Source organism: Oncorhynchus tshawytscha, linkage group LG02, assembly GCF_018296145.1.
Source record: "Oncorhynchus tshawytscha isolate Ot180627B linkage group LG02, Otsh_v2.0, whole genome shotgun sequence".
In the NCBI taxonomy this organism is placed as follows: Eukaryota; Metazoa; Chordata; class Actinopteri; order Salmoniformes; family Salmonidae; genus Oncorhynchus; species Oncorhynchus tshawytscha.
In genome coordinates, this window is record NC_056430.1 from 44879767 (window position 1) to 44902748 (window position 22982).

The 22982-nt window shown below is 44.4% G+C and overlaps 1 protein-coding gene and 1 pseudogene across 2 annotated transcripts; both read right to left on the reverse strand.

Moving 5' to 3' along the window:
- Positions 1-42: 42 nt before the first annotated feature.
- On the reverse strand, positions 43-14571 carry kctd20 (potassium channel tetramerization domain containing 20). 2 transcript variants are annotated; one of them, XM_042299725.1, is made up of 7 exons: positions 14485-14571; positions 4537-4705; positions 3398-3494; positions 3133-3253; positions 2682-2879; positions 2336-2446; positions 43-1339 (listed from the first exon to the last, which is right to left on the reverse strand). In XM_042299725.1, exons 2-7 carry the CDS (start codon positions 4695-4697, stop codon positions 1041-1043), a joined length of 987 nt encoding a protein of 328 aa, XP_042155659.1. In that variant the 5' UTR covers positions 4698-4705; positions 14485-14571; the 3' UTR covers positions 43-1040. The 2 variants fall into 2 exon arrangements, with proteins under 2 accessions (XP_042155659.1, XP_042155656.1); XM_042299722.1 differs by lacking the exon at positions 14485-14571 and adding an exon at positions 6487-6939.
- Positions 13794-22982, reverse strand: part of LOC112244815 — a 35106-nt pseudogene continuing 25917 nt past the window's right edge.

Genomic DNA, 22982 nt, shown 5'->3' on the forward strand with positions numbered 1-22982 from the left:
GTCGACCTGAGCTTTGATATATCAGAACACAAAATCCTGAAGTTAGCTATGCCATCAATCATTTTATTTCGGTTTCCCGTGCAGCTGCAACAATTACTTGAACCAATTCTTTGAACAAAAACGATGGAAATACTTTAAACAATAATATTAACTGAAACCTTTATATAAATGTACAAAGCATATAAAATGTAATCTGTCATAAAAGAAAAAAAGAGCACACACACACACACACACATTCTAAATGAGGAAACACTAGATATACTCTGGTAGGGTCTAGTTATCTACTGTAAACATCCTCCTTGTCCAAATCCATGTGTGTGTACATGTCTGTGTTTCATGCACATCTGTTTCTGTATACATGGGTTGGACTGTATGGTCATGGAGGTTTGTTTGAGTGTGTCTGTAAACTCACACATCCTGAGTGGAAGACAGGCTGACGTGGTAACTGATGACGGCCTCGGGTAGAAGTTGCCCCAAAGCACAGATCTAGGGCTAGATTCTTTCAGATCAGCACTTGCAGATACAAGCATTGAGGTCAGAGGAGGAACTGCATTAGAGCTGTCAAATCAACAGGCACTCCCGGCGTTATACCTAAAGCGGACATTGCCATTGGCTGCATGGAGTCGCATTAACAGAAATCTCATGCAGCCCTGTTTACAAGTTAGAATAGTGGAATGTGAGATGTAATCTACACCTCGATTAGGCTGATAGAAATCCTCATTATTTTGTTTAATGAATTTGAGCGTCATTATTTCTATATAGCCTACACATTATCGGTCTGAACTTCTAACACAAGTGGGACGGTGTGGCTTCATGAGATCACCAGAGCAGCTGCTCACTGATTTGACAGCTCCAACCCAGTTACATCTCCGACACTCCAAAACATCAGCTACGCGGGTGTCGTCTATCGCTGGTTAATGCTTGATCTGATTGAATCTAGGCCCTAGTATCAGCGCAACCTTAACCTTGCCAAACCCTGACCTTAACCAATAGGGGAACAAACAAAAAACCTATACCCAAGGTCAACTTCTACCCTCTCCTCAACTGTCATTGATGGGTGGGGGTGGGGCCTGAGACTGGGGGCGGGGATCAGGGCTGATCAGCCTATCCAGCTCATCGACCTGCGGGTTGGGTATGGCTGCGGGTCGTGTTGACTCCCCCAGAGAGGTGATGAGGTTGGGGACACTCTTGCTCCGGACGCACTGGAAGTCCACGTGTCGACTCTTCCCTTCCTCCTTCTCCCAGGACAGCTGGATGAAGGGCCTCTGCACATAGTTATAAATGACCTCTGACCTCCCACCGGGACGGCGCTTCACCTTCTCCTTACAGGTAGGGTACCCTGGGATACATGAGGACCAGACGCACATCATGTTCAGTATCTCTGTAGGGTTTGAGAGAAGCAAAATGTAGCCTATGGCATTGGAAGACTTGGGGCTAGATTCAATAAGTATTCCGGAAGATTTGTGTTATAGCGCAATTTAAATGTAAATGTAATTTTCGATTGAGACGACATATCCCACTGGGCACAGACGTCAGTTCAACGTCTAGTTTTGATTTAAATACGGTTGAGTTGTCAACTAACGTGAATTCAACGTGAAATCAACAAACAATTTCACTATGTCATTGGATTTAGGTTAAAAGCTGGGTGAAAAAAAGTAGAAATGTCCTGATGTTGATGACTTTTTGCAAACCCAATCAGTTTTCCACACTGATTCAACATTATCACATAACATATATTGTTTTATTGAAATAACGTGGAAACAGCTTTGATTCAACCAGTTTTTTCCCAGTGGGATGCAGCTTGTAATACAAAGGCGGAACATAGTCTTTAAATTTCAATCTAGCTATAGACGGGTTGGTTGCTTAGATTGTTGACAACATGCAAACTATATTTGGTCTCCAATGTGTATTGAAAATACATTTTCACAATGAGCACTTGTTGCTTCTCAAATACATCGTTACAGTCGTTGGTTAGCTAGCTAGCAAATGTTTTGCCATATTAGCATTGACATAAAATCAGACAAAACACCTCAAAACAAGACATGATATCAATAACAAGATGAAACGTGCCACTTAAGATTCCCCTCAATGTTACTAGCTATCATGCTATCCAGAATCCCAACAAAACATGGACTCCGTCCCCATTAAAACACGTGCATCATTTTCATCTGCTAACCCATATATAGCATGGATCTTCCGCGATACGGATTGAATCTATGCCTTAGATTTATTATACCTATTTGTTTCTTTCAGATATTCAGACACCTAAGCAGAAGAGACTGGGAGAAGAGGCTGGGGGCTAGCGGGTTGATTTGGGACATGGTAACGGACTCACCCTCAATGCCGATGCGAATGTTCTTCAGTCCTCTCTCCTTTAACAGTGCTTTGGCCACATCTCTGTTCTCTATGTACTTGAAGAAGCGGTAGAGCTTGGTGCTGTACAGAACTGGGCACATTGAAGAGAGAGAGAACAGGAAATAATATCGAACAAAGTGCTCACTCCAAATGATTCATAGTTATTTTCCAAAAAAGGTTTGGGGCACTAGATTCTAAAAAAAATCTAAAGTATAGAAAATGAAACAAACAGCACTATCCGAAAGATACATGTCCATTATTTATTTTATTAATAATGTCTGATTCATTATAATTAAGGACTAGGTCTAGGTCACTAGGTCACTTACTCTGTGAGTACTCCTCTCCCATGGGTGGAGGGTTGTCATGGTCCCAATCCACTATGTCATCATCTGTGAGAACTACGATGTGACACTCCCTCTCCCCCTCCTGAGCACTGGACACCATCACCGGGACAACTAGCTCCTCTAGGAAGACATCAAACTGACGCTTTGCACCGTCGTTGGACAGCTCATGCAGCAATGCACCTGGGACAGGAACGAATGGTCACACCATTTGAACTATGACCTCTGATTTGACATCATAGTCTCTTGTACATGGCAAAATGTATATTTCAATAGTAAAAATTCAAGATGAAGAAGACTCAGCAATTAGGAAGAGGTTTTGAAAAGTGGTTTAACTCCATTCTGAAAACTGTGCATGCAACAATTGCAAAACATTAGTCAACGTTTCGGTTTTGAACAGGCCCCTGGTCAGACCCGGTGTGACTGTGCTACTCACTGAGGTCTCGGCACCTAACGGTACTGTAGTCAAAGTTAATACAGAGGTAGTCACATGCTTCTCTGAGCTCAGACACTGACACCCCCTCTGGACACTGCAGGATACCCCCTTTGTAAAAGTCCTGCGAGAGAGGGAGAGAGAATGAGAGAGAGAGAGTCAAGGGACAGAGAAGAAGAGGGGGGAGAGAGAAACAGTAGATTAGTTTAGGTAAGGGAAGATATAAGCAATTTCATAATTCAGGGGAACTATTTTGAGTGAAACACACCAGGACGACTTTGAATATGCTGGCTCCGATTCCCTCAGCGATCTCATACTCTCCCTTGGTGTTTGGCCGGGTGAAGTGACGGGCAGGACCAAACATCCTGAGAATTCAAATGTGTTATTTATTTATTTAATTATACTAAATGTCCTCACAATATGCATTTCTGAGTTTAGTGCATGTTGAAAGCCTTGTCTGTGTAGATGTCCAGTTACCATTCAAGTTTTATTTCCTTTCCTTAGTACAGTGTTGTCACACCCTGATCTGTTTCACCTGTCTTTGTGCTTGTCTCGACCCCCCCCCCCTCCAGGTTTTGCCCATCTTCCTCATTATCCCCAGTGTATTTATACCTGTGTTCTCTGTTTGTCTGTTGCCAGTTCGTTATGTTTCGTGAAACCTACCAGTGTTTGTTCCCCTGCTCCTGTCTGTTCTTGCTCCTGTTTTCTAGTCCTTCCCGGTTTTGACCGTTCTGCCTTCCCTGAACCTGAGCCTGCCTGCCGTTCTATACCTTGCCCCATCTCACTGGATTATTGACCCCTGCCTGCGCTGACCCTGAGACTGCCTGCTGTTCTGGACCTTTTGCAGCCTCTCTGGATTACTGACCTCTGCCTATCTTTGACCTGTCGTTTGCCTGCCCCTGTACTATAAATAAATGTTTGTTTCTTCAACACTGTCTGCATCTGGGTCACACCTGAAACCTGATAAGTGTAACTTGTCAGAATCATAACAATGCCTCCATTGTGTATGCGAGAGAAGGTGTTAATGAGAGGAATATTCCTGAGTAATATTTGACTAATCTCAGATTATTATCCAGATTAACCCAAATGGCCAATGGGTCAGAGTAAACATCACTCTCTGAGACTAGAAACAAACCACTCTGAAATGATTCCTGAGGGATTAGGGTTTTGTTAGTGTTTCTTCTTTATCTTTCCCTGGTCTAATAATAGGCTGTACTACTGTATTGGACACGGTGGTGATCCACGCTTGCCTGATGACTAACCTGGCCTGAGACTTGAAGACTTGCCCTAAGGCTTTGGCAGATTTAGGTCAGTGGGCTAGCACAATCTTGTGAGAGTCTGTTACACTATAATAAAAGAGTCTAAATCTGACACACAGATTGTGATGCTTAGGGGTCTGGACCTTACCTCCCCAGCATGGTGTCAGGGTGGGCGGTGAACAGGGCGGGGTCCACCACAAAGTGAGTCCCGTCCACCATCAGGGTCACCCGCTCATGGGGGAGGCGAGACAGGGGAGACAGGTTCTTCTCACCCCTCCCCTCACGTTGGAAGTCTGGACGTGCTGCCATGTCAATGTCTGGGGGAGAACAAGTGCCATCACAGTTGACCTCATGGATTTACATTTGTGCCAGAGATATCCAACAAATATGTCAACTGACAAATGTGGCCAAAACCATCAGGCAGTGAGGACACTGGCCCTGACATGGCTTTATCCCCCATTACTCCAACACGGACATATCAGGGTTAGACGGAAACAAAGGTGGGCTGGAGCAAAGACCTGCCCTACTGTACTGTCGGTCTAGTTGACGGTAAGGGGTCAGGCAACTAGTAGTATACAGGCCTTCAAAACCGACCGTCCCACTGAGTCAGTGAGTCTATTAGCCTGGTGCCCTGGACCCATCTGCTACTGTCAGCCTCCTCACTAAGCCCCGAGAGGAGGAGGAGATTACTGCAGTAGCGTACCGTAGCTGCACAGTAACATGCCAGCTTTTCCAGCCTCACCACTTCTCCCAGTTATCTGGACTGGGATTGAGACAGACAGCAGCAGGAGGGGTCATGGGAATAACTGTAGAGTGATGAAGTCGACAACAGTGGCCACAATACTCTCTGTCTTACATACAGTATCTGCTTGGGTCTCTTGACATTGAAGATTGTTTTGCTACTGACAAACCTGGGATTCATCTCCCACCAATAGGGCAGTGACATCCCTCCTGCACTTAAACTTGGTATTCAGCTGAGACAACAGAAATAAAGAATTATATACAGAAGTGAAATGTGAGAGGACAAAGAGTAGGTATTAATCTAGTGGAAGTAGAGAACTTGTTATTATTTTTATTTAACCTTTATTTAACTAGGTAAGTCAGTTAAGAAGAAATTCTTATTTAATGACGGCCTACCGGGGAACAGTGGGTTAACTGCCTTGTTCAGGGGCAGGACGACGGCCTACCGGGGAACAGTGGGTTAACTGCCTTGTTCAGGGGCAGGACGACGGCCTACCGGGGAACAGTGGGTTAACTGCCTTGTTCAGGGGCAGGACGACGGCCTACCGGGGAACAGTGGGTTAACTGCCTTGTTCATGGGCAGAAAGACCGATTTTCACCTTGTCAGCTCAGGGATTCGATCCAGCAACCTTTCCGGTTGCTGGCCCAACGCTCTAACCACCTGCCGCCCAATTAGAACCTGTCTAATGAGAATGACCATTAGACAGGTTGTAAGCTATGTTAATTTAGCTTTTCAAAGTAAAATAGATTTAGTAAAAGGGCAATTAGTTAAAGGGTAATTAATGCGTGGGTTATTCTACTGGTATAACACCTGAGTTGTAACAATGGTCTTCAACGGTGTGCAGTGCACAGCATTCCATTGTAGCCAACAGGTGGAAGACAGACAGGTTCTAATGTAACACAATGAGGAAAAGGGTTTGATGGGATGCAAATTCTAACAACTGTTGAGGAGAGCTGATAATATTAACACTGCACTGTAACATAACTGGTAGCCTAAGCCCAAAATCAAGATATATGGTAGGCTACCCCAACCCATACCGTATAGCCCCAACCCCATCAACAATTCAGTATTTGTCTAGCTAATAAACAGCACTGACTATTTTATTCAGTCTGCGTCCAGGGTGTAGACAATTTTCACCGTATCCGTCCCTGCTGATTTGAGATTTACGAATTACGCTGCGCCACATGTCTGGAGCTTACGTGCCCGTATCACGGTCTGCATACGTCATAACAGAAATACAGAGCTGTAATTATAAAATGCCATAATAACATTCAGATACAGTTGCAGACATATTACCAAAACATAAGCTATAGGCGACGGAGACCACCAGACAACGACTACCCACCACAGCCTTACCAGAACGTCTGAGTGAAAACGTCTGTTCTCTGTAACCGGTCTGTCACGCGAACGATGGACCCGATGCCAAGTGCCAGAGCGCGGGGTGCAGGAATATGGGTTTACCGAAAGCGCCCCAGCCCATACGGTGACAGCGGATCAGTGCTCTCAAATCCAATTACTCCCGGTGTAGAGATCCAGAGACTCTCGTAAGAGAATTCCCAATCCGTTTGTTTCAACGCGCAGAATTGCTACTGTGTATCTACCTTTCCTTAACTGACCCCTACCATACATCTCCAATAATTTGATGGGGGGGGTGTGAACTATTTTCACTTCATAAAGTCATATTTATTGGTATGGTTTAGAGAAACATTATTGAAACAAATAAACAGAGAGAAAATAATAAAATGTCTCAAATAATGTTATCTGACCGTAAGGCGCTACAGAGGGTGGTGCCTACGGCGCAGCACATGACTGGGGCCAAGCTTCCTGCCATCCAGGACCTATATATTAGGCGGTGTCAGACAGAGGAAGGCCCATAAAAGTGTCAGAGTCTCCAGTCACCCATGTCATAGACTCTTTTCTCTGCTACTGCACGACAAGCGGTACCGGAGCACTAAGTCTAGGACCAAAATACTCTTTAACAGCTTCTACCCCCAAGCCATAAAACTGCTGAACAATTAATCAAATGGCCACCTGACTATTACATTTACCCCCCTCCATATATTTTGAACACTGCTGCTACTCGCTGATTATTAGCTATGCAAAGTCACTTCACCTCTACCTACAAAAAATTACCTCAACTAACCTGAACCCCCCACACTGACTCGGTATCGGTACCCCCTATATATAGCCTCGTTATGACATGATGGCAGTACAGACATGACCCACCTTTTAGTAAAATCAAGTATAGGGAGTGGCGACCAGTCATTCAGGGCAGCTCATTTTTGCACAAAAAAAGGGGGGGGATTGCCTGTTTTGCATGTTATTATGGCATTAATACGTGTCACATATCAGTTTGCAAACAATGTAAAAAATATATATATAATTGAGTTAATAAAGCCGTATACAAACATGGTCTCTTTTTTGTTTTCTTGAGTAATGCAGTTCCAAAATACAGGTGTTTCAGCCTAATTCAGTGCTTTCTGTGGTGGTGGGGCAAGCCAGCAGAAAATATGGAGCGCTGCGCTGTAAATCCAGCCTCTTTCTAGAGCTACGACCTAAAGATCAATGACATAATCATGATTCAACCTTGTTTTTTTTCAGAGTTCCCAGTTGTTTTGAAAGCACCATAAATCCAAAGAATGCCAGACTTTGATGACAACATTTGCCCACAAAGGACCGCCGCACCATGTTCAAGTGAGCACAGCACAACAAGGTGAGTCCTGCTGTATGCTGCTGTAACAGTATAACTGTAACGGTTCTCTTGATGTGAAGGAGAGTCGGACCAAAATGCGGCCTGGCTATTGAGATTCATGTTTAATAAAAACAAAGTAAACACGAATCAATACAAAAACAATAAACGTAATGTGAAAACCGAAACAGCCTAAACTGGGGCAAACTAACACTAGACAGTTACAAGGACAATCACCCACAAAAACCAACACCAAACAGGCTACCTAAATATGGTTCCCAATCAGAGACAATGACGAACACCTGCCTCTGATTGAGAACCATATCAGGCCAAACATAGAACTAGACAAACTAGACATGTAACATAGAATGCCCACCCAGCTCACACCCTGACCAACCAAAACATAGAAACATACAAAGCAAACTATGGTCAGGGTGTGACAATAACTTTAGACCGTCCCCTCGCCCATACCCGGGTGCGAACCAGGGACCCTCTGCACACATCAACAACAGTCACCCACGAAGCATCGTTGCCCATCGCTCCACAAAAGCCACGGCCCTTGCAGAGCAAGGGGAACCACTACTTCAAGGTCTCAGAGCAAGTGACGTCACCGATTGAAACGCTATTTAGCGTGCATCACCGCTAACTAGCTAGCCGTTTCACATCCGTTACACTCACCCCCCTTTTGACCTCCTCCTTTTTCCGCAGCAACCAGTGATCCGGGTCCCGGCACCAATGTAACAGTATAACTTTAGACCGTCCCCTCGCCCATACCCGAGCGTGAACCAGGGACCCTCTGCACACATCAACAACAGTCACCCACGAAGCATCGTTGCCCATCGCTCCACAAAAGCCACGGCCCTTGCAGAGCAAGGGGAACCACTACTTCAAGGTCTCAGAGCAAGTGACGTCACCGATTGAAACGCTATTTAGCGTGCATCACCGCTAACTAGCTAGCCGTTTCACATCCGTTACACTGCTGCATAAATTATGTAAAATACCAGGGAGATATGTATACTGTAGCTAAGAAAGTAATACTAAGTGAATGTTGTGTAGTAAGGTGTTAGTAGCCCATGTGCCTCACCCTAATAATTTGGTCTATTTACCCCTTTTAATTTCGCCAACTGTTCTGACTTGGTGTACAGGAAGAACACTGTAAGAACGGCAGATGTTCTGAATTCTGTCGCTGTACATTTCAAAAGTGCTAAACAAATAGTTATATTGACTACGCCCTTCCTAACTCGCTCATTAATGTCTTAATCGAAATGACGGATTGCCTCTTATAGAGCGTTGGGCTAGTAACCGAAAGGTTGCAAGTTCAAATCCCGAGCTGACAAGGTACAAATCTGCCGTTCTGCCCCTGAACAAGGCAGTTAACCCACTGTTCCTAGGCCATCATTGAAAATAAGAATTTGTTCTTAACTGACTTGCCTAGTTAAATAAAGGTTTTTAAATCTGCTCGTCTTCCCCTTTATGCCATAGTTTGTACATCTCAATTGTCATTAGAAACCACATTTGTTTAAGCAAGTCAGCCACATCAGCTAAATGAGGCTGAATGAACTGTTTTGCTGCCAGACAAGGCTCCGCTGATAGCCAGGTGTAGCAGTGGTAAGATGTTGGGACTGCTTGTTGGGACAGCTTTATGTAGGCCGTTTGTGGGCACCGTTTGTTACTGTTATAGTGCAATGAATGTATTGTTTAGTCTTGTGGATTTGCTAGCATATATCCTACTTGTATTGTTTTTTGCCCCATCAAGAGTTACATGCTAAAATCACCACTGAGTAGTTACTTTGTTTAAAAGGCCTGTGGGAACACCAGATTTTATCATTCAAACTTATTGAGATGCAAATGTTATTTTATCTTCTTTTTTGCCTTCATCACACTACAGCTATTTTATTTAGCCTCTAATAACCAAATTTCAGATGAATCATTAAAAAGACAATACCACTCACTACCTCTTGAAATACAACCTAATCACTTTTAAGCTTTTAAAAAGGGGCAATCTGTGATTGCTATATGCATGTGTGGACTTTCTAACAAATTATATACACATTAATACTTGAAGAATATAACTTATAAATGCCTTATGAGTTAGTTCAACTGTCGTCACACCCTACCCGAACCCAAATTACAAGATTGTTTTACTCCAATGCTGGAGTAAACAATCGCTGTACCTTCAAAACATTCTTACAACTTATATTTGTTGATTTCATGGAGCTCCTATAGAGCTCCATTTTTTATGGAATGGTCTGCCTACCCATGTGTGAGACGCAGACTCGGTCTCAACCCTTAAGTCTTTATTGAAGACTCATCTCTTCAGTAGGTCCTATAATTGAGTGTAGTCTGGCCCAGGAGTGTGAAGGTGAACGGAAAGGCACCTTGCTGTCTCTGTCTGGCCGGTTCCCCTCTTTCCACTGGGATTCTCTGCCTCTAACCCTATTACAGAGGCTGAGTCACTGGCTTACTGGTGCTCTTCCATGCCGTCCCTAGGAGAGGTGCGTCACTTGAGTGGGTTGAGTCACTGACATGATCTTCCTGTCTGGGTTGGCGCCTCCCCTTGGGTTGTGCCGTGGCGGAGATCTTTGTGGGCTATACTCGGCCTTGTCTCAGGATGGTAAGTTGGTGGTTGAAGTGATCCTTCTAGTGGTGTGGTGGCTGTGCTTTGGCAAAGTGGGTGGGGTTATTTCCTGCCTGTTTGGCCCTGTCCGGGGGTTTCGTCGGATGGGGCCATAGTGTCTCCCGACCCCTCCTGTCTCAGCCTCCAGTATTTATGCTGCAGTAGTTTACGTGTCGGGGGGCTAGGGTCAGTCTGATATATCTGGAGTATTTCTCCTGTCTTATCCGGTGTCCTGTGTGTATTTCAGTATGCTCTTTCTATTTCTCTCTCTCGGAGGAGGAGGACCTGAGCCCTAGGACCATGCCTCAGGACTACCTGGCCTGATGACTCCTTGCTGTCCCCAGTCCACCTGGCCGTGCTGCTGCTCCAGTTTCAACTGTTCTGCCTGCGGCAATAGAACCCTGACCTGTTCACCGGACATGCTACCTGTCCCAGACCTGCTGTTTTCAACTCTCTAGAGACAGGAGGAGAGGTAGAGATACTCTGAATGATCAGCTATGAACCTGACCTGTTGCACCCTCGACATCCACCGTGATTATTATTATTTGACCCTGCTGGTCATCTTTGAACATCTTGGCCATGTTCTGTTATAATCTCCACCCGGCACAGCCAGAAGAGGACTGGCCACCCCTCATAGCCTGGTTCCTCTCTAGGTTTCTTCCTAGGATCTGGCCTTTCTAGGGAGTTTTCCCTAGCCACCGTACTTCTACACCTGTATTGCTTGCTGTTTGGGGTTTTAGGCTGGGTTTCTGTACAATACTTTGAGATATCAGCTGATGTAAGAAGTGCTTTATAAACACTTTTAATATGATTTGATTTGATGGTCAGTCTGGCGGGTAGCCTAGCGGTTGAGAGCGTTGGGCCAGTAACCGAAAGGTTGCTGTTTCGAATCCCAAAGCGAGCAAGGTGAAAAAAATCTGCAATTCTGCCCTTGAGCAAGGCATTTAACCCCCAACAATGTTGATTGAGGCAGCCCACGCACCTCTCTGATTCAGAGTGGTTGGGTTAAATGCCAAAGACACATTTCGGGTTGAATGCATTTAGTTGCGCAATTTACTAGGTATCCCCTCTCATCCATAGTTCTGTCTATGAATTTGAGAGTGGTTACATTTCTCCAGCCCCATCCCTCAGCCGTTTACCAAAACAGGGGTGAGGTAGCTGCTCTGTTATTGTTTGAACTGAAGATAGTCACTTTAAATACTTAAACAACAATGAACTCAAAAATGTTGTACCAAATTGTTTTATTTTGTATTTATTTAGTTGGGGGGTTGCAGGTACGACAATTATTATTCTTTATAAGTATCTAACATTTAATTTTCATAATAAAGGCTGTAGGTTTCAACCAAATCGCCCTACCTCAAAAAGAAAATAGAAGAACAGACAAAATGCCATCTACAGGGAGGTCTTTAAACCCTTAGTATACTATACCATAAGTTGTCCATATCTCATACACACTGCTCGCTAACCACAAATACAATCCCAACCATTGATCCTAACCTTACTCTTCATCCTAACCTCGTCTTTAACCACATCCTCTTATCTGCACTTTAGTCCATTCTACAGTAGCATGGCCAGCTGGTGACTACCCTACACGACAAGGCTTTTCTCCCATGTTACACTACATGGTCATCCTCTCCGTGCTGGAGATGTGGGATTTTATAGCAAAAAAAGTCCAGGCATTGTGAATACATGTTGAAATGTGGAGATCTGTACAGAATGTGTGTATCTTGAACATGCCGTTAGCTTTGTCAACACAGCTTACATCCTGAGATGGTCCTAATATGGACACCGTATACAGTGGGGTCGAAAAAGTATTTAGTCAGCCACCAATTGTGCAAGTTCTCCCACTTAAAAAGATGAGAGAGGCCTGTAATTTTGATCATAGGTACACTTCAACTATGACAGACAAAATGACAAAAGAAATCCAGAAAATCACATTGTAGGATTTTTAATGAATTTATTTGCAAATTATGGTGGAAAATAAGTATTTGGTCACCTACAAACAAGCAAGATTTCTGGCTCTCACAGACCTGTAACTTCTTCTTTAAGAGGCTCCTCTGTCCTCCACTCGTTACCTGTATTAATGGCACCTGTTTGAACTTGTTATCAGTATAAAAGACACCTGTCCACAACCTCAAACAGTCACACTCCAAACTCCACTATGGCCAAGACCAAAGAGCTGTCAAAGAACACCAGAAACAAAATTGTAGACCTGCACCAGGCTGGGAAGACTGAATCTGCAATAGGTAAGCAGCTTGGTTTGAAGAAATCAACTGTGGGAGCAATTATTAGGAAATGGAAGACATACAAGACCACTGATAATCTCCCTCGATCTGGGGCTCCATGCAAGATCTCACCACGTGGGGTCAAAATGATCATAAGAACGGTGAGCAAAAATCCCAGAACCACACGGGGGGGACCTAGTGAATGAACTGCAGAGAGCTGGGACCAAAGTAACAAAGCCTACCATCAGTAACACACTACGCCGCCAGGGACTCAAATCCTGCAGTGCCAGACGTGTCCCCCTGCTTAAGCCAGTACATGTCCAGGCCCATCTGAAGTTTGCTAGAGAGCATTTGGATGATCCAGAAGAAGATTGGGAGATGTCATATGGTCAGATGAAACCAAAATAGAACTTTTTGGTGAAAACTCAACTCGTTGTGTTTGGAGGACAAAGAATGCTGAGTTGCATCCAAAGAACACCATACCTACTGTGAAGCATGGGGGTGGAAACATCATGCTTTGGGGCTGTTTTTCTGCAAAGGAACCAGGACGACTGATCCGTGTAAAGGAAAGAATGAATGGGGCCATGGATCGTGAGATTTTGAGTGAAAACCTCCTTCCATCAGCAAGGGCATTGAAGATTAAACGTGGCTGGGTCTTTCAGCATGACAATAATCCCAAACACACCGCCCGGGCAATGAAGGAATGGCTTCGTAAGAAGCATTTCAAGGTCCTGGAGTGGCCTAGCCAGTCTCCAGATCTTAACCCCATAGAAAATCTTTGGAGGGAGTTGAAAGTCTGTGTTGCCCAGCAACAGCCCCAAAACATCACTGCTCTAGAGGAGATCTGCATGGAGGAATGGGCCAAAATACCAGCAACAGTGTGTGAAAACCTTGTGAAGACTTACAGAAAACATTTGACCTCCGTCATTGCCAACAAAGGGTATATAACAAAGTATTGAGATTAACTTTTGTTATTGACCAAATACTTATTTTCCACCATAATTTGCAAATCAATTCATTAAAAATCCTACAATGTGATTTTCTGGAATTTTTTTTCTCATTTTGTCTGTCATAGTTGAACTGTGCCTATGATGAAAATTACAGGCCTCTCTCATCTTTTTAAGTGGGAGAACTTGCACAATTGGTGGCTGACTAAATACTTTTTTGCCCCACTGTACATGATCCAGCCCAGAGACTTCCTGACCCAGCTATGTCTTGCCTTGTCGTCATGACAGAATTCAAAGAATGTCCCCTGAAATGTAACGTCCGGACCCTGCATGAATACTTAGAAAACACAACCTTCCCTTCCTCTTTGAGCTAATCACTCACACAACCATATTCAGTACCTACCCAACTACAGGTGCATTAGTGATTACTTCAAGGATGGAGGGAAAGACACTAGTTTTCAAACAGGGCCAACATTTTATGCAAGCAAAACTTCCTTAAGTTGAGACTTGAGAACATGTTTAAATCGGGACGACGGGATGTTCACCTGAACTCAACGTATGTCCGAACAGGAGTCTGTTCTGTGAACATAACATGGTAAAGAAATGTTCACATATCAACCAAGAGAGAAATCATCCGAAGTCAGAATATCACGACAACACTGGATTCATAAAGCCTGCTTAACCAATCAGATGATATCACTCGCTATGAAGGCACCCAATGAGGCAGCTTGATTCGGCCTCATGACGATATTTCTTGAGTGATGGTCGGGGGAACGGAACATAATTACAAATCATTTGTAGACTGCAATTTGACTGCAATAGGCCAAAACAGATATCATATTTGACTAAAGCATAATAATTTCAAACCTTGCTTACATTTGAATACGATCACGTGTCTCTCTATTATGCTGCTACGCCAGACAGACCTATTGGCCTACACAACATCCCTGGGTGTTGTTGATTGGTTGGCCTTTCTCTGTGATCTGCGAGGGGGCCTGATTGGACGTGTGACAACGCTCCCTCTGCGACCATTCATAAGCTCAGTGGCGGAACTTTCCATGTCCACAGGGTCAAAGTTCAACGCTTCAGCCATTTCCCGTTTCGTCACCGACACAAAACGAGGGTCCCTGGCCAAGCTCTCCAGCCCACCGTTTATCAAGACCTAACAGAGGTGAAAGACATGAGAAGAGAGAGGAGAGAGCGAGAGAGAATGACTCTGTCTGATTCAAAATGAGTTTTGACCAGTGTTCCATGTCAATGTCATTAATACAATATGAATTCAGTATGTACGAAATGCAGTGTCTGGTCTCTCCACTCACCTCCTGTATAAGTGTATTGAAGGCGCTGTCTGGGCCCTGGGCCTGCTGGAGGCTGAGCGGCTCTCTGTGGGGCTCAGCGTCCTGCCTGGGTCCAGCTACTGTCTGCAGCTGCCAGTCTCTGTCTGGGGGACTTCTGCTGGTTGAGATGGTATAGACCTGAACCCGGTCATATGTCCCACAAGAAAAGCTACAGAAGGACAAAGAATCAGCTTGTTATCCCCCTGCTTTATTACTATGTAGTGTGACCTCTCAGCTAAGGAAAACAAACACACAAAACACACAAAAAATGACCACTCACACACACACACACACACACACACACACACACACACACACACACACACACACACACACACACACACACACACACACACACACACACACTCACCTCTCCCCGGCACTGTTGCTGACATTGTTGTTGTTGGTTTTGTTAGGCGTTGAGGGGAAGAAGTCCTCGTTTGCATGGTAGGCAGGTGAACTGGTAGCCTCCCCTTCGTCTGATCTGCTCATCTGCAGGGGCCGCTGGCTGGTCACCTGCATGGAGACACAGACAGGTGAGTTACCTCCATCGGGACAGGAGTTTTTCCTGTCGACATGATCTGGGTCCATACCATGTAAAGCACTTTGAGTCCGAAGAAGGTTACATACTGTAAGTGTTAATACTGAAATGGTTGAAATGATGAAATGATGACCTGTGTAGCGTTAGGGTCACGGGTTCCTTCCTCCATGGTGAAGGAATCAACGTGGTTCCCAAACAGACCGCCTGCCCGCTGGGAGGATGAAAGGAACAACATTTCACAATAGAGAGGAGTTTTATTCTCTTTCTTCTCACCCTCAACTTGTCCTCCCTCCTCTCTTTCCGCCTCCCTCCCTTTCTCCCCACGCTCCTCTCTTTCCCCCCCACTCCCTCTCTCCTCTTACCCTGAAGATACCCTCCTCCGCTGCGTCCTCCATGGCTCTGTCCATCTCCTCCTCATTCATCAGGTCTCCGGAGATGGCTCTCTGCAACTCTGGAGCCTCCTCCTCCTCAATGCTCCTCAGACCTGCCTGGAAGATAGATAGAGAGCGCGAGAGAACGCGAGATAGCGAGAGAGCGAGAGATGGTGAGGGGATACCAATTAAGACTTGTTAAATAATTCAGAAAAAGTTTAGATTACATTTATATTCCATAACTAGAAGGTATGCAATTATCAAATTCTGACGTGGCTAAGGTCTCACCTGTATCTCATTCTTGGCGTTCTTCTTGGTGGGGCGGAAGCCATAGTACTCCTCCTGTCTCTTCTTCAACTTCCTGAAGTAGTCCTGGATCAGGAAGGTGGCGTAGAACTTCCCCACGGTCACCTCATCATCTGTCACACACACAAACGCACACCCATAAAAACATGGCAGCAAATTAGAATGAGCGGCTTGTTGTTGGACCATAAAGTTGAGGATTACGATAGGATGTTTGAACTCACCTCCGATTGGTGGGATGACCTGGTCCAGCAGCTTCATACTGGTGCGTTTCCAGATCTTCTTGATGATGGCCCTCAGCTCCTCATTGGCCTTCTCAAAGTTGCCTGACCAATGAGATAGCAACAGTGAGGCCAGGGATTTTAATACACCACTTTCAATTGGACCAGTCACTGACTACAGTACTCTGTAATTGACTGACACACACACAAACACCTTCAGTCTTGATCTTCAGCGCGGTCCTGACCAGTGCGAACAGCGTAGCGTTAAAGGTGACCGTTCCGTCACTGTTGAGTGGCATGTTCATGGACACCAGTCTCTGCAAGCAGAATCAATAAAGACATTTTTAAAAAGGTGTCTGCTGCCTTAATAGATACGTTAAATTAACACATACAATAATTGAACAGATTCCCTCCTGTATCTCTCACCTTGCAGGCTACTCTATGGGGGCAGAACTTTCCAAAACCCAGAGGAGGCTGGATCCTACGCAGCAGAGTCACCACGTCCAGGTGCTTAATACGCCCCCTGCAGAACAGGAGGGGAAACAACAGCTACTGTAAATAATCTAACTGCAGTACACTGATAATAGGATAAAAAGACGAGTCATAAGATAAACCTGTAAGCCCCATTTATACCGTCCATATATAGTAAATTAAGGGGCAACAAACACACACACACACACACTTACGTGGCCTCTGGGTCGTACTCTGCCCAGATCTTCCTGAACTCGTCCAGGTGATGAGGACCCAGGATGGACCAATCACGTGTAAGGTAGTCAAAGTTGTCCATGATGACAGCCACAAACAGGTTGATGATCTGTGGAGGACAACAGCATCATATGTGTGTGTGTGTGTGTGTGTGTGTGTGTGTGTGTGTGTGTGTGTGTGTGAATGTATGTCTCAGCATGCAAATGTGTGTATATGTGTATGCATGTGTGTGTGTCATTCACCAGGAAGGCACAGAGCATGTAGAAGCTCATGAAGTAGATGATGGCGAAGCTGGCTCCACAGGTCATCTCCTCCCCAGGCAGGTAGTCTGACTTAGGGTCACACCTCTTCCCATACAGACATGCCAACATTACTTCCTGCCACGCCTCACCTGTCGCACACCTGGAGGGAGAGAGAGAGAGAGGGGTGAGGGATAGAAAGAGAGAGAGATAGTGAGAGGGAGGAAGCAGGAGAGAGGGGAAGGGGGAGAGAGAGAGAGGGAGTGAGAGAGAGGGAGGAAGTGGGAGAGAGGGTGGAGGGGGAGAGAGAGGGGTATGAAGAGGGAGAGAGGGGGGTAGGGGATAGAGAGACAGTACAACTTGCAAAGGCAATGGAAGAAAATGGAAACAGAGTTAGTGGACTGATGGATCAGATCACCCACCTGAAGAGCAGCAGCACAGCATGGGGGAACGTCTGGAAGTTGTTGTTCCTGTTGATGTACGTCCCGTCTATTAGCGCTATCTTACCAAATATCTGCAGGAGACACACACATACATCTCATCTGAGAGTGCTGTACGTGTGTGTGTGTGTGTGTGTGTGTGTGTGTGTGTGTGTGTGTGTGTGTGTGTGTGTGTGTGTGTGTGTATGTGTGTGTGTCCAATACCTGCATCCCAACCACAGCATAGATGAAGAACAGCATGAGGATGAGCAGGGCGACGTAGGGCAGGGCCTGCAGCACAACAACCAATTACATAGTCAGACTGGTGCACACTGTCCAATCAAATCCTGAGACTTGTGAAAGGCAAAGAAATGTGAATCTTACAGAATGAAAGGCAAAGAAACGGAGTAAACTCTGACCTGTAAGGACTTGATGAAGGTCCACAGAAGGTTCCGGATCCCTTCAGAACGGTTCAGCAGTTTCACCAGACGCATCACACGGAACAGTCGGAAGAAGGTGATTGACACACGGGCATTTTCAGAATCTGCTATCGCTTGCATTGGGTTCACCTCCTGAAGGCACCAAAGAAATAAACAGCTGAAAATGCTTCTTGTCCTGGCTTTTACTGAGACTGAAGATCAAATCAAATCAAATTCTATTAGTCACATGCACACATTTAGCCGATGTTATTTGTGGGTGTAGCGAAATGCTTGTGTTCCTACCTCCAAAGTCTAACAATTTGCAACGCAATGTCTGGTACAATGAATAAACAATGCTAAGGCAGAGTTTCATGCAATGTTTCATGCGATTTCATGCAATGCTCTTGCAGTGTCTACGGGCAAATAATTACAGCGCAGCCGTGGAGACAGTATAGTCCTCCAGAGGAGGCCAGGGCTGCCTGTGAGGGGGAGAGACGGGAGACACAGGAAGTGACATCAGACATGAAGTGACATCAGACCCAGGAAGTGGCGAAAGGGGACAGGGCCAGCTTTGCGTGGGGCAAAGGTGGGGCAAAGGTGGCAAAGGTGGAGGAGAAAATGGAGGATGAAAGACTGCAGTAAGGGGGGAGAGAGAGGGAGAGAATGCATTTGAGCACGAAAAAAGGACAACGTTGTAATATACGACTGGATGACGGCTGAGGGGTGAAGATGTGAAAATGGTTGATGGGGTCTTCTGAAGGTTTACTGTAATGGCAACTTGAGTTAACATTATGTTTTCTAAAATTACATTTACTTTTCCGAAGCGAAACATGTGAAATGCTGCTTTAAATCTAGAGCCTGACGCCAAACCTGTTGACTCAGTCCCTCGTACAGGAATCACAGTAAAAACCACAGAAGGATGTCAATTTCTTACTTACTAGTAGGAATGATTGACAGTTCGCCGGACACATGGTGGTGGGAGGTGAAACAAGGTGACAGTGGTTGTTTTCTGCCCTTAACAACTGATCTGGAATCAGCCCTCTCAGTCTCAAACAGTAAAAGCAATGAGGGAAATGACCAAACAGTTATTATGTTAGGGGCATAAAGTAACCAAGCAGACAGGGTGTGGTGTTCAAGGCGTGGCAGGTGGGTGAGGCAAGCTCCAGCCACGTGCTGCAGGGCTTCAGGAGGATGGTGTGTTCGGGGGGTTGAGGGTGCAGCCAGGGCAGAGGTAGGTGGTAGTGCGAGGGTTACCCCTTGGCGAATACTGACCGCATCCTCAGTGCTATTATTGGGGCCGAGTTCTGACAGGGGAGCCTGTCCTGAGTTTCTCTAAGTGGGTGGGGTGTCAGACAGGGGTGTAAACACAGTCCAGAAAGTCAGATGACAGGACAGAGCTTTTATTGTGAAATATCAGTAGATTTTCCTCAGCCTTATAAATAATAACTGAAGAAATTCAAAATGTCAAGACAAAAATGCACAGTGGGTCCACCTGAACTGTTTAGTAAACCTAAACATTTTAGGAACAGTGGGGATTGTGAGTATTACAGTACATAACATATTACATTACATAACAATACTTACATATTTCAGAATAACATTACGCAAATGGCAATACTCACATCGACTTCACTCAGGATGACGTCAACGACGCTGCCGATGACGATGACAAAGTCAAAGACGTTCCAAGGGTCTCCAAAGTAACCCTAGGGGGAAGGAAAGATATTCATCACGTGTGTGTGTGTGTGTGTGTGTGTGTGTGTGTGTGTGTGTGTGTGTGTGTGTGTGTGTGTGTGTGTGTGTGTGTGTGTGTGTGTGTGTGTGTGAGTGCGTGCGTGTGTATAAAAGGTATCTTAACCTACAGACACTCCAGCTCTGAACCTTGATGGTCATGAGTTTGAGAAGAGGGCAACACACAATGAAGAAGTACGAAGTTGCTACATAACCACTGTGCTATTACCACTGTGCTATTATTCATTGTGATCCCACATTGATTTGCAAGGCATCTTGGGAAGTGTAGTGCATTCAGGACATGGTTATGGACCACTGACCTTAGCTTTGAAGGCCATGAGTTTGAGGACCATCTCCACAGTGAAGAGCACAGTGAAGATCACGTTCAGCATGTCTGACAGGTCTGTCACATGGGTTGACTGGTTACAGTGCTGTGGGAGAAGAGAGAGGGGGGAGAGAAGAAGGAAATGAAAAAGGGAAGATATTTATTCATTAATATTACTTGATTTGTCATTTTCCAGGATGAAATCTCTTGAGATGCCCATCTTGTTTTCAAGGGTGCCCCCCCCAACAAAAAAAAACCAGACCTCCTAGGTATGGAGAAGGGATGGACATATGTAGTAGGAACATCTCGCAGAGGCCATCGTATTGATGTGACGCAGGAGAAGTCCTTTCAAAGAATCCCATTTTAGTATTTGAAATGAGAACCACCTCCAATAGCGTTACCTGCATCCCCAGACACATGGTGTTCAGCATGATGAGCAGGAACATCAGGTACTCAAAGTAGCAGGAGGTGACGATGTACCACACGTTGTACTGGTACGGGTTCTTAGGAATGTAGCAGCGCAGCGGCCGGGCTTTCAGGGCGTACTCGACACACGCACGCTGTCAGAGGGAAGACAGGACACAGAGGGGTTACACACGGCTGTGTGTTAGAACAACAAACAAAACAGAGAGAGAGAGAGAGAGAGAGACACACCCAGATACACATACCTGGTTCTTATCCAGCTCACAGTTCTTGTACTCCTGCTCTCCCTGCTCCTGAAATGTAACGATGACGAAACCCACGAAAATGTTCATCATGAAGAAAGCGATGAGGATGAGGTAGACGATGAAGAAGATGGAGATGGCGATGCGGTTGTTGTACACCGGACCCACATCCTCCATGTTAGAGTCTATGGCCTTGTAGAGCAACCTGCGCGCACACACGCACACACACAGGCATTTGAGCAAGCATGACATACATACATTGTTATGTGTTCCATAGTACTGTACTAGGCATGCCATGTGATAAATACAAAATCCCAAGCGTCTATGTATGTCTCACTTTGGCCAGCCCTCGAAGGTGGAGACAGTGAAGAGAGCCAGCATGCCTTCGAGGATGTTGTCAAAGTTGAGCTCTGCATTGATCCATTCTCTCTTATGGATGGTCATCGGATGGATGGCACCTTCCTGGTACCTAATGTAGTTGCCCCTGAGAAGGAGAGAGCAAGGGAGGGAAAGAGAAAGAGAAAGAGATAAAGAAATAAAAAAATGAAGATAAAAAAAATGAAAAAAATAAAGAGATAAATGAGTGAAAGAGAGTACATGGGAGAGGAGAGTGTGGCAGAGAAAGCAGGACTAATGTAATGCTCCATTCTGTACTTTCATGCAATGTTGTGTGCGAGGGAATAAACAATATCACTGCACTCTCTTACTTGCACTCCTCCTCTGTCATTTTGTCAGGATCTGTGCAGGCATAGAATTTGCCCTGCAGGGATGAACATGAACACATACATACAGAACGTGAGCGAGAATATTAGCTTTGACTGTGTGTGGACTTCTATTTTGATCATCAGGTGTATAAACGACCATACATCCCTAAAAATTACCATACATCCCTATAAATTACCATACATCCTTAGAAATTACATCCCTATAAACTACCATACTTCCCTATAAATTACCATACATCCCTATAAACTATCATGCATCCATCTAAATTACCATGCATCCATATAAATTACCATGCATCCATATAAATTACCATACATCCCTATTAACTACCATACATCCTTATAAACTACCATGCATCCATATAAATTACCATGCATCCATATAAATTACCATATATCCCTATAATTTACCATACATCCCTATAAATTACCATACATTCCAAAAAATTGGCATGCATCCTTATAAATTACCATACAAATTACCATACATCGCTATAAACTACCATACATCCATATAAACTACCATAAATCCCTATAAACTACTATGAATCCCTATAAATTACAATACATCCCTATAAATGACCACATCCTTATAAATTACCATGCAAATTGCCATACATCGCTATAAACTACCATAAATTCCTATAAACTACCATACATCCCAAAAACTACTATAAATCCAGATAAATTACCATACATCCCTATAAATTACCATACATCCCTATAAACTACCATACATCCCTATAAAACTACCATACATCCCTATAAACTACCATACATCCCTATAAACTACCATACTTACCTATAAATTACCATACATCCCTATAAACTACCATGCATTCATTTAAATTACCATACATCCATATAAATTACAGTACATCCCTATAAACTACCATGCGTCCATATAAATTACCACACATCCCTATAAATTACCATACATCCCTATAAACTACCATAAATCCCTAAAAACAACGATACTTCCCTTTAAACTACCATAAATCCATATAAATTACAATACATCCCTATAAATTACCATACATCCTTATAAATTACCATGCAAATTACCATACATCGCTATAAACTACCATAAATTCCTATAAACTACCATACATCCCAAAAACTACTATAAATCCAGATAATTTACCATACATCCCTATAAATTACCATACATTCCAAAAAATTGGCATACATCCTTATAAATTACCATACAAATTACCATACATCGCTATAAACTACCATACATCCATATAAACTACCATAAATCCCTATAAACTACTATGAATCCCTATAAATTACAATACATCCCTATAAATTACCATACATCCTTATAAATTACCATGCAAATTGCCATACATCGCTATAAACTACCATAC